Below are 12,536 nucleotides of genomic sequence, written 5' to 3'. Positions count from 1 at the left end.
AAAAGTTGAATTTTGGTCATTACATTTTGGCTAAATTGGTGCCAAGGAAAAATTGTTGGAGTTTTCACAAATCGTGTAGTAGTTATTTATTAATGACTCCTAAAGTGAGCGTTTTTGAGTATAGTATGATGTGCAGGAGTCGGTAATTGCGAACAATTTGCTGTTAGCAACTGACCCATTCACCTTTACTAAAGAAACCGTAATTTTGAAAAATTGCCCTTTCGTAAGACACAAATATGCTGCTGGCCTGGCCCATTATGAGAGATGCCCAATAAAGTAGATCAATCTCCAATTTTTGTAGGTTTTTCTGGACAGAAAGTGAGTAATCTTACAAATGCTGTGTTGCTCATGAGTCTTTAAGATCTTTCTAGTTAACAGTCCAATAGCCCATTTGTGAATATTGTCATTGTTCGCTCGGCAAAAATCCGTTTCTCAGCCACATTTCCGAAAATAAGTCTTTTAGGGTATATGTTGCTTTATAAGTTGTATATAAATGTGGCCATTATGTACATTTTAGTGTATCAGAATAGTCTCTACGACCTTCCTAGGCGGAAATGCCAAAAATCACGGAAATTATGAACTGCGTCAAGCCAAAAACCGTTTTTCGGCCATATTTCCGAAACGAAGCATTTTAAGGTATATGTTGCTTCATAAGTTGTATATAAATGTGGCTATTAGGCACATTTTGGTGTATCGGAATAGTCTTTAAGACCTTCCTGGGCTGAAATACAAAAATTCGAGTGACCGCGAAACCCTGAAAAAGGGCGTGGCCCGTATATGGGTGTTCCCGCCAAAATAAAAATTGCCACCTATAAAAATCCTTTAGTTTAGGCTTCCAACTAGTGATTCTTGAAGTCAAATTGCTTTTACTAAACTAATCCCACGCCATTACATACCCTCCCTAACTATTATCTTATTCACTGTAATTGGATCTGCCCATTGATTATTCGACTGCTTCGCAAGATTTTGGACTTAGATCATGAATGTTGCCTCTGCTTTGAAAGGATCGTCAGTCCAGCAACCGAGACTCTTAAGACGGCACCTTTTGGGACCCATCACCAGTTCCAGAGCTACCATTAGAATTAGAACGAAAAACAAACTCATCGTATGTACTCAAAATTGTAAATGATAATATGGTTTAAGTGTAGCTGTGGTGACTTTAAGACTTTACTACCGCCCTCATCACTCATCAGATAACCATTTCACATGTGGCAGTGCAATTGTTCTATATACTAGCTCAAACTTAGCTCTCCTTCAGAGTTTCTCCAACCTTCTAACATCATCCTCCTCATCTTCCTCCTTCCCCATCTCATGCTTAAAAAGAGCAATTAGAGAGATTATTATATTATGTCCTTCTCTACTTACTACTTACTTATTGACTAATACAACCGTATTAGTGTCAATGAGTGTAAAAATAATGAATCATTTTTTCAAGGCACCTTTTGTGTAAACTGTAACTGAACTGTTTGTTCGTTCTACCGACACAATGATACAACAGTGTTAAGTCTGTGTGTTGTTACATAAACGGTCTACAATAATACAAGAGTCTATAATAGAATTTATTCTCTTTCAGAGCTCCTTTGTTTACAGATTGTTTAGAATTCAATCCCGCTTGAAACACCTCAATAGAGCGTAGATTATATGTCATATATAATTATAAATAATATATTGAAATATAGACGACGTCCTTGAAAGCACGCCAATCCGAGTCTTACCTGGAGAATACCTTTTCGGACCTTATTTGAACGGACATTAATTGGAGGTCCTAGCGTTCATCTTAATGTCCGTTCAAATAAAGTCCGTCTGTTTAAGGTCCGTCCAAGTTAAAGTCCGAGATTTTTTCCAAAATTATTCCAGTGCTGCGAGCTCATGTTTAGGATATGACAACTTTTTAATTTCAGTCAATTGTAATTTCTATCATCGGATTCGGACTAAACTATATCATTAGATCAATGAAAAACGAGTTATTATACAATTTAAATATTCTAAGTATCACATTACGGCATGATCACTTTCTTGATCTTCGGCTTCCTCGTTCACTTCTTCGAAGTTATTATTTAAGTTAAATTTGGATTTTTGATGGTTTTGAATGCCTTCGGTCGTTCATTTATTATGTCCGTTCATAATTATGTCCGTTCATTTAATGTCCGGTCAAATAAGGTCCGATAAGGTAGTCAAAAATAGGCCCCATGAAAACCGTGTCCGCACTTTGTAACAGGCTTGGTAACATCTGGCTAGTGAGAATGATTCGGTGCCAAGGATGTTTGACTGTGCAAATCCATGTATTAATACACAGAAGTAATGCGCAGTGGGACCAGCGGAAGAACCTGGTCCGAAATTTATGTGAAATTATCAGTTTTTCTGTATCAGTAAAATGCCAAATTTGCCTTACTTAATACCAGTTGTTCTAACATGAACTTAATAGCCGATTATTTTAGTTTTTATTTCCTGTTCCACTTCAGGTTACACAACAGTCTCTACGGAAAGCTATAGGTGTTGTGCCTCAAGACACAGTTCTCTTTAACGACACTATCAGGTAACGTTACTTCTTTGTTAACTTTACTTCTTTGTTTAGTGTTAACGTTACTTCTTTGTTAACGTTACTTCTTTGTTAACGTTACTTCTTTGTTAACGTTACTTCTTTGTTAACGTTACTTAATTGTTAACGTTACTTCTTTGTTAACGTTACTTCTTTGTTAACGTTACTTCTTTGTTAACGTTACTTCTTTGTTAACGTTACTTATTTGTTAACGTTACTTATTTGTTAACGTTACTTCTTTGTTAACGTTACTTCTTTGTTAACGTTACTTCTTTGTTAACGTTACTTCTTTGTTTAAAAATGAGATTTTTCTCTGAAAATGTGTGTCGCAACACTGGTGAGTTGATCACGTCCAATATGAATTGTTGTAATTCCTTTAGAGCTTTAGATAGCACCTTTGTAAAATGTGAAATAAACCGCCTCCTCCTACAGATACAATATCCGGTATGGTCGAGTAGAGAGTACCGATGTAGAAGTGGAGGAAGCTTCCAGAAACGCTGATATTTACGACTCTATTGTCTCATTCCCGGACGGTTAGTTTGGAGTAACTTGAGCCTGTGATACTTCACTTGATCATGTCATGTTTCTCTTTGAGGCATTATTTCTGGGTCTGATAGAACTCTCACATTCAAATCCTCAATAATCTGCGAACAAAATAATGTGCTGTTCGTTCTAATAATAACAATAACAAGACCACTTCCTCCCAGGATACGACACGAAGGTGGGAGAGAGAGGACTGAAGTTGTCAGGGGGAGAGAAACAGAGGGTAGCCATAGCCAGGACACTGCTCAAGTCACCTCAGATTGTGCTGTTAGACGAGGCCACCTCAGCGCTGGACACAAACACTGAACGTAACATCCAGGCTTCTCTTAACAAGGTACGAAGTGTTGGGAGAGTATAGAATAGTATTTTTACAGTGCACTACAATGTAGATGTAGTGTTGGGAGGAGACATTGAGACAGTAGGTTTATTCATTTTAATCAAAATAATTCAACAATTTGCGTGGAATCTTGCTGTTTACCAAACAGAGCACGTTTGTCATTTACCTGTCAAGCTAGCAAGTTTGATAGATGTATTTTAAAACCACTCTCTTCCATTTAAACCCCACCCTAAATATCTCTCCAGCCTAACCACCCCCTCTGCAGGTGTGTGAGGGTAAGACGTCTCTGATAATAGCTCACAGACTTTCTACCATTGTCCACTGTCACCAGATACTAGTGCTGAAGGAGGGTCGCATCGTGGAGCGGGGGACGTGAGTGACACTTCTGATAGTCATACCACTGTTGCATTATATCTGTCAGCTTTATTCTACTGTGTGTTTTTACCACACAGCTATTATATATGTGACAGATACATGCCACATGTTTCAATGTTAATCCACAACTTCCGTTCCCTATTTCCTGGCTCTGAAGATGTTGTGTTCTAAAGTAGTTATACCCGCAGGCACGAGGAACTACTTGAACAAGGTACTGTTTATTGCGAAATGTGGAACCAACAGATCTCAGGTAACGAGGAACTAGCCGACGACAGAGAGATCGAGAAACCGTAAAGGATTAGAAGAAGTCTTCACCTGCCACCATCACTTCCTTTCATAATCTGTAAAGCCGTTAATTGATATGCGTGTACAGTTATATGAATATGAACTCCTGGCTTATTGACTTTGTGTGGTTTTATTATTGTCTTTCTTGGTTATAGTAGTCAGCTAAATAGTCAGACCCCCTTTTAATGTGACCCTCTGGGTGGGACTTGTTTTAGACACACACATGTAATTGTAATGATGAAAGTAAGAGATGCCTGGTAAATGAGTGGATGTTTACGGTAACTAGGTATGTGGCTGTGCGTGGATGATAGTGCTAGTTTGCTCAACTACCCGTTTAAATGCGGTCGTATTATTACTTGCTAATATGCGATAATTTAACAGAGTATTTAATTAATTTAACAGAGTAGATAGATAGGTATAGGCCATGGGGCTGTGCCACGATCGAATTTCAAGGTTCGGTGACCCTTACCCAGACCGTTATTAACCATTTTGCCCCCCTGTCTTGTGTAACATAATTATAGATGATTGGTAGTAAGTTATTATTATGATCCTTAAATACACCTTAACCCGGATGAATCAGTAGATATTGATCGATCAATATTTATTGTCTCATCCGGGTTTTGTTGACCTGTTTATGTGTATTTATTACTCCGTGTTATGTTTTCAAGAAATGGTGCTTTGTATTTTACCGCACTGTGTACTGTGTATAGAATTTTAGTTTTCCTCAGTTTCCTGTTAGTGCAACTGTATGCTAATAGAATTTCGTTTCACTGGATTCAGTTGTGTGCCTTGGTCGTAATGTGCCCCGCACATTTCACTCTATATGTTTTTGTATATTGTGCTGTGATGTGTGAATAGACGAGGATTCTTGTGAGGAGGTACCTTTTAACACGTGACAGTGATTCCGGGGTTTGATTGGTCAATAATAGAGGCTGATTGGTTTACTGCTGTCAAGTGTAACAAATGCTGTACCTCTTCACAAGAATCCACATCTATAGTCTATATACCTCATTCTGTTAATTTTTATTAAACATTCAATTCAACGTATTTTTATTTTAAATCAGTCTTATCCTCAACAAATCAGAATAACTAGGGGCCTAGTAGATTCAGTGATTACGGTTTAGTTACCTGGACAACCTTTCTAACAGACGAGGTGTAATTCAAATCACAATGTAAGTCACAACTGTCATGATCCTCATTTCGTAACTTGAACTAGGAGCGCGTGCGCCTCAACCAAATTACTGAGTAACTAGTCATATTACTGAATAACTAGTCATACGTTCCCACCCTAATTAACCCGCATTACATGTTTCAGATAGAGCTAATTACACAATTACAATTTTACATACCTTAGTCGGTAATATTATGGGGGTCCAATTTTGTCCTTTTCGGGCCAAAGACCCATATTTATAACAGTCCATATTTTTACTCTCCATAATTTAACCCCCGAGTCAAATTTTGGTGTTCCTTTTGGTATATCAGTCATAATATGCTTAACGTTTCTTTCATCCACCTCTTTCATTCAGTATGCTTACGTTATTGTTTGCTGAATTGAAGCTAGTATATTATTATATAACTTTATTCAAATCAAAAATAGAACATAAAGAACATCTTGATGACCTGATAAGTCACCAAGAGAAAAATAACACAGAATAAACTAAATCATGCTTAACTCTCTCTATGCTTTTCTATCTGTTGCAAAAAGTCTTAAATGGTATAAATCGTCTATATTTACAAGTCTAAAGTTTCTGTCACTTAAATCGTTCAAAATAGTTTTTAACAAGTTTGACTGGTGTCGTCCGACTCTACCTCTCATCAAACTCTGACTCTCTACAGCAAAATGTAAGGCAAGCTGGGCAGGTGAGTTATTATCACTGCGGAGGATGTGACCGAGCATTCTCCACCGTGCACGAGCAACACGCTCACTTAGTGGAACAACTTCGCAGCGTTTGTATAGAGTCACATTTCGTATGATATTAGGGTAGGTCATGCCGATGATCGTACGGAGATGATTCCTGTGGCAGACATCAAGTTTTTGAAGGAGTTGTTTAGATGTTGCCCAACTGTTGCAATTATACATCAGTATTGAAACAACTTGTGCTTCATATATCTTGAGTCGAATCTTCAAGGGTATACGTCTACCTTGTTCCCAGACTTTTTTGTAGTTCTGAAAAGCAATGTTAGCAAGTATACATCGTCTCTTGACATCTTCGATAGAGCTAATTACACAATTACAATTTTACATACCTTAGTCGGTAATATTATGGGGGTCCAATTTTGTCCTTTTCGGGCCAAAGAACCATATTTATAACAGTCCATATTTTTACTCTCCATAATTTAACCCCCGAGTCAAATTTTGGTGTTCCTTTTGGTATATCAGTCATAATATGCTTAACGTTTCTTTCATCCACCTCTTTCATTCAGTATGCTTACGTTATTGTTTGCTGAATTGAAGCTAGTACTGGTTCAAAAAGTCTATTCCCCCCATCCTTTCAATTTGAGGAGTTAACTAGGAACAATTTAAATTTCAGATCAGCAACTTCAGATGAATAATACAAGTTCAGCATCAGCTGTTTCGTTGCAGTGTACAATTCGTGAGCTGTGAATATTTACACCATGCAACTGAAAACTGAATTTCAATCACCAGATTTCGATAGCAGTCATAGTCATACTCATACTCACATTCTAAAATAACGCTCCATGTGTAGCAGAACAAATGTACTTTAACACCTGATAGGGATCGGATATCTAAAGTAAAAATATTAAATTTGATGTGAAAGCGGTAATGTGGTTATAATTTCGGAAAATATTGATCAATATTTTCGATTTGAGATTTTTTCACGAAAGGAAAGTCGAAATTAAAAGTGTGGAGTGTCAAATTTGGGTATTTTCGGGCCAAATAACCATATTTATAACAGTCCATATTTTTACCCCCCATAATTTAACCCCCGAGTCAAATTTTGGTGTTCCTTTTGGTATATCAGTCATAATATGTTTAACGTTTCTTTCATCCACCTCTTTCATCAAGTATGCTTACGTTATGACTGCTACTAGCTTCAATTCAATATTTTTTTGAAGCTAGTAGCAGTCATAGTCATACTCACATTCTAAAATAAAGCCCTTAGTCGGTAATATTATGGGGGGGGGGGGGGGGGGGGTTAGCCCCCCCCCCCCCCCATAATATTACCGACTAAGGTATAACTTTTAAACGAGTCTGTGAGTGGGAATGCACCAAAGTTCTAAATTTGGATTCTCAAAAATTGATAATTGGTTCAGTCCTTGTTTTTTATTCGGACTGTTTTTGCTAATCGCCCTTTCAATTTTCATTAAGGACCAAAATTAATTTCGAAATTATAACTTGTGTACTGCTCTTATTTGAATACTTTGCCCATATTTGTTTATAATTAAGGCCATCCGTGACTTTGACTGCTTACAGTTTGGCCCGGCCAACAATTAACCGATAAAGTAAATAAACTGATACCAAATTCAAAGTAGGGTAGAGAACCGAGAACTTTCACTGGTTTCAGCCTTTATATGTTTATATGGACTAGTATAAAAAGCTCCTATTTGTTTAGTAGAGCACTTGAACCCGAGAAACAAACAATTTCGTATACAGAGAGATATATGTATATCGTCTCGCTTTGGTTAGATTTTCTTGCATACATTAGATGATCAGTAACTTACAAATTTTAGCACCGGCATTCAAATGTCAGCTGATTTCCGATTTATTAAATCGGAAATCAGCTGACATTTGAATGGAGATTTTGAGATAGGAAATAGTTAATAAGGAAATTTAAAGAACCTCGTTTTTAAACCGTAAAGGTGCCTGAGTGTTTACTGTTTAACTACAACTGTAAACGTAAGTTGGTTCCATGTTGCGAATTCTATTTCCTCTACATGATGATACGCGTTTCCTACTTCCTCCGCCAAACTATTACTAGAAGGGGATTGTTCACATAATATGGCGCGGGCGTCACATAATATGACGTAAGCTTTGTAACCCTTTTATAATTATATTCCACTCTGTTAACTTTACAGAATGGAATTGTGTCGAAATTGCAATAGTCTATAAAACCCCTCTCCCTATGCTGGCTTACGTTGTATGTAAAATATCCCTGAGTCTCTTTTTATCTTACTTTAGAATTAGAAATAGTTTTATGAGAATATTTGAGCCTCCTGATGAGTCTGTGAGTCACGAGGCTTACAAAAAAGAGCCTTGGCCTTAGTTGAATTACTTTGAAAACGTTTGCCTACACCTCCCTCACCAAATTTGGGAACAAACTCAAAGGACCACGTGACACAAAATTTCCTCATCGAATCTCATCAAGGTTTGTTGAGTAGCAACATTTAAAAAAATAGACGATAGTCTATTAGTATTACTAACTAATACTCCAACTAAATGTAGCCTATGAAAGTAAAAGAGGGCAAAACTCGCGCACTTATTACTGAAGCATCATCAACAATCAATAACTAAATTTCTACCAAATGAGTAAATTCATTATTTAAGGGGGGGGGGCCAATGGATATTTTTTTGTGAAACTTGATTTCGAGATAGCAGTTGACCAACAAACTAGGACCAGTGACCGAACTTTTGAGGGGGTCCCGGACCCTAACCGCCAAACGGTGCCTGCGGGGCAGCCACGCCCATATTTGGTCCAAATTAGGCCCAATTTAGCCAAATACCCTGAACATGCCCAAAACCCAAATTTTAGGTGCTCTACTTGTAGCTAGTGGTCTCCTGAACTCGTATATGAAATTTCATCAAGATTGGACAAAAAATGATTGAGTTATGAGCCAAAAACCATATGCCCATATTTGGGCATACGCACCAAATTTGGTAGATTTCGTCCCATAAATTGGTCAAACATCAATATTTTTCACTGAAACTTACTTTATATGAAAGGTAAGCCTAAACTACATATTCTCTGTAAGTTATAGCTTTACATCTGTTTAAATGTGGATACTAAGGCGAAAAGACCACAAAAAATGAACTAAATTGCCCATATCTTGGTTCGCGATATTCGCGGAATTGATCTCATTAAAATTGTAACAACTCAATCAGTTTTCAAAATTTTTCCATGAAATTTTCGGAATCGACTCGAAATCGCATTTCCACCTTAGTTTGAGAACAGATTTTTGATTAAGGCCTCCAAAAAAATTTGGCGGCCAAATTCCAAAATTTTCCCGGAGAAATTCAGAATTTGGCCGCCAAATTTTTTTTGAGGCCTTAATCAAAAATCTGTTCTCAAACTAAGGTGGAAATGCGATTTCGAGTCGATTCCGAAAATTTCATGGAAAAATTTTGAAAACTGATTGAGTTGTTACAATTTTAATGAGATCAATTCCGCGAATATCGCGAACCAAGATATGGGCAATTTAGTTCATTTTTTGTGGTCTTTTCGCCTTAGTATCCACATTTAAACAGATGTAAAGCTATAACTTACAGAGAATATGTAGTTTAGGCTTACCTTTCATATAAAGTAAGTTTCAGTGAAAAATATTGATATTTGACCAATTTATGGGACGAAATCTACCAAATTTGGTGCGTATGCCCAAATATGGGCATATGGTTTTTGGCTCATAACTCAGTCATTTTTTGTCCAATCTTGATGAAATTTCATATACGAGTTCAGGAGACCACTAGCTACAAGTAGAGCACCTAAAATTTGGGTTTTGGGCATGTTCAGAGTATTTGGCTAAATTGGGCCTAATTTGGACCAAATATGGGCGTGGCTGCCCCGCGGGCACCGTTTGGCGGTTGGGGTCCGGGACCCCCTCAAAAGTTCGGTCACTGGTCTTAGTTTGTTGGTCAACTGCTATCTCGAAATCCATTGCCCCCCCCCCCCCCCCCCCCCCCCTTAACGTTAGGATCAAGGGAGCATATGATCAAATTGCTTTAAAAATCCTTTACAAAACTTCTTTCATCAAATTAAATAACGATTTGATATTGGTGAATTGCAACCAATATGTTATTGATACGGAAATTGAAACGTCTTCTGCTTCTTGTAATTTCGTAATCGTGTATAACTTGACTATGTATTTGTCAGTAGCACCGCCTTCGCCTAGTAATAGTATTAGGTTGCCATACCATTTAGAACAGTCTCCACTTTTTTGAAAATGTGCATGGCTTACATCTATATTATCACGTGTGAATATTTTCGCTTGTGAAATAGCAAGTTTGACCTTATTTTGACGTATCATTCAATATTCATGTATAGTGGATAAGTATAAATATAATATATATGTACCACTACCTATAATGAATTTTACGATTAAACACAAGGTTTGCACCTTTACACTGAGCCGGTTTGTTTGACCTATTGTCTGATGAATATTGTTAATCGGACAAAAGGTGAAATTGTTCGGTACTGGGTTGATTCCGCAGCTGTAGCTCTACTTAGCTTGGTTCATGTCGCAATTAGCTCACTTCTGTATGTCAAGAGGACCTCTGTAACCAATAACCAGGTCCTGAGCCACCAACAGGTGAATGGTGATGTTATCCAGTACTGTTCCTATTCAATGTTGTGACTATTTCTTGTCTATGTTGGGTAATGATCGACCCTAGTTTGACTCTCAGAGCATGATTTTATCAAGTTCTTCTCACTTTCCTTGATACGAGAGTCGAGAACCACTCCCTTTAAAACAAATAAATATGTCTATATTGGGAATCCTTTGCTCACTATTCCCGACTATATTATAATAGTCTATTGTATCATACATGGTCACTATCTCAGACGTGACCACTTTCTCAATACAGTGACATGATCACATCTTTCTAAATATATACATATATTATAGCTTTTTCTCTTTTCGTGGATTGCAAACGTTTGATAAGTTGGTATTTTTACCACGGTTTAACCGTGTCCGTACTCCTGACAAGATAATTTCTTATTCCTGTCATCTTTGATATTGAATGTTTTGAGCTAAAAATAAACCTACTGAAGTACAACTTTCAATGAGTCTTAATGCCTGGAAAACAGTAAGGCGGTTTAGTAATACATAGTATAGAGAGTAAATAGTATAGTGAGTATAATATATATAATAGTAGGACTAGGACTAGGAGAGAGGGAGACAACGTGAGACACTATTTAGTATCACATTTTGGTCACAAAATTGAACATTTTACCACCGGCCAATTAAAAAAACTTAGGCTCTTGGACTTCGTCAGAGTTTTGTCAGCCATATACCGGAAAAACCAGCCACGTACCTCTTACCGTGTTCTTGATTATAAATCGTAAATTACCCGCGCCGCACACACACGTATTTATTGAGATTATTAATATAGATGCAGATGCTATTGTTTTGCCTGGTGCGCCTATCGCTCCCTAATCTAACTAGACTAACGAGCTTGTTAACGAATATATGACATCTAATTCTAACTTAGCTCTGCAAATACTTTACCTTTCGCCGCGAATTCGCCTAGTTTGGCTTGTCGCGGCGCCGCCATTTTTGGCCTAAATAATCGTGCCGCGATTTTCTTTTGTCCTTGAGAAGTTCTGGATGAAACAATGTGTAATGTGAGTGACGTGCGCTGATACAATATAGTGTGTAATATATAGTGCGCAACTGTTATTTGTTTTGAAACTTCCCGCCATGAGCCAGTCTGAGGTGACTCTCAATCTGTCCTCATAGTCATATACTATTACATGGTTGCAGCCCTTGCGAAAATTTTAATTATCGGTTACCAGTGTCCTCGACTTTTCGAGGAAATAATTCCCGGAAAATATTATTGTGTTATAATTATGTTCGTTATTAATCCCAATAAAACTCGTTACTCGAACATTCTAAAAGAAACGGAGCATTAATTGAATTCCGTAATGAAGTGACACTGACCCTATCTAACTTAGGCTTTCCTGAAACCTTATCAGTAATAAGTTCATTGCAGGTATCATGATGAACGAAGGGACATGTTATGTATTACTATTAGTGATTTACTTACTAAGTCTAACAGGTTTTCTCATCTAAAGAAGCCCCCCCTTCCCCCCCCCCCCCCCCCCCCCCCAAACAGGAGCATCTCTATCCAAGTTTGGACTCTCAAGTTAAATTTGGGTGGATATTGTCCTCAATAAATAGTTTCTCAATATAATAAGATACTATAATTCTAGTTAGTTTCAGTCACTTTATTATAACAGCGTGTTTTCACTTCAGGTAAATAAAATATATAAATTCTCGATGGTAGGTCTTCAATAGTAGTCCACAATGTTTTTATTTCAGCTGCATAAAAAGATAACTAAAACAAACGATTCCGTTGATTCGGTCCCCACAACAACCGGCTGTTTGAGACTGATCGTGTCACGTGACCCGCTAATCTCCATTTTCAAAAGCTCTCAAATAACTTTTATTTGTCGCATTGCAGAACAGTTACCACATTGAGTTTAATAAGCCTCTGCTATGTAGCTTACCATCAGATGCTAAGGAACAGTTTAGTTTACAGCACAGGTTTTGCAACAATAACGG

At 37.4% G+C, this 12,536-nt stretch overlaps 2 protein-coding genes across 2 annotated transcripts in view; both read left to right on the top strand.

Annotated features, from left to right (window-relative positions):
• LOC134811976 (ATP-binding cassette sub-family B member 6-like) overlaps positions 1 to 5,119 on the top strand; it is a 122,132-nt gene extending 117,013 nt beyond the window's left edge. Inside the window, exons 18-22 of the mRNA XM_063819148.1 lie at positions 2,463 to 2,536; positions 2,972 to 3,072; positions 3,247 to 3,416; positions 3,685 to 3,791; positions 3,983 to 5,119. Coding sequence (XP_063675218.1) covers positions 2,463 to 2,536; positions 2,972 to 3,072; positions 3,247 to 3,416; positions 3,685 to 3,791; positions 3,983 to 4,088 — 558 coding nt within the window. The 3' untranslated portion in view covers positions 4,089 to 5,119. The remainder of the gene's footprint in view (positions 1 to 2,462; positions 2,537 to 2,971; positions 3,073 to 3,246; positions 3,417 to 3,684; positions 3,792 to 3,982) is intronic.
• LOC134811988 (uncharacterized) overlaps positions 1 to 12,536 on the top strand; it is a 93,731-nt gene that overhangs the window by 25,927 nt on the left and 55,268 nt on the right. The gene's annotated exons all lie outside the window — the stretch shown is intronic.

Source organism: Bolinopsis microptera, chromosome 1 (genome assembly GCF_026151205.1).
Source record: "Bolinopsis microptera isolate Bmic1 chromosome 1, MBARI_Bmic_1.0, whole genome shotgun sequence".
Classification (NCBI taxonomy): domain Eukaryota; kingdom Metazoa; phylum Ctenophora; class Tentaculata; order Lobata; family Bolinopsidae; genus Bolinopsis; species Bolinopsis microptera.
This window is presented reverse-complemented; position numbering and strand designations above follow the sequence as displayed.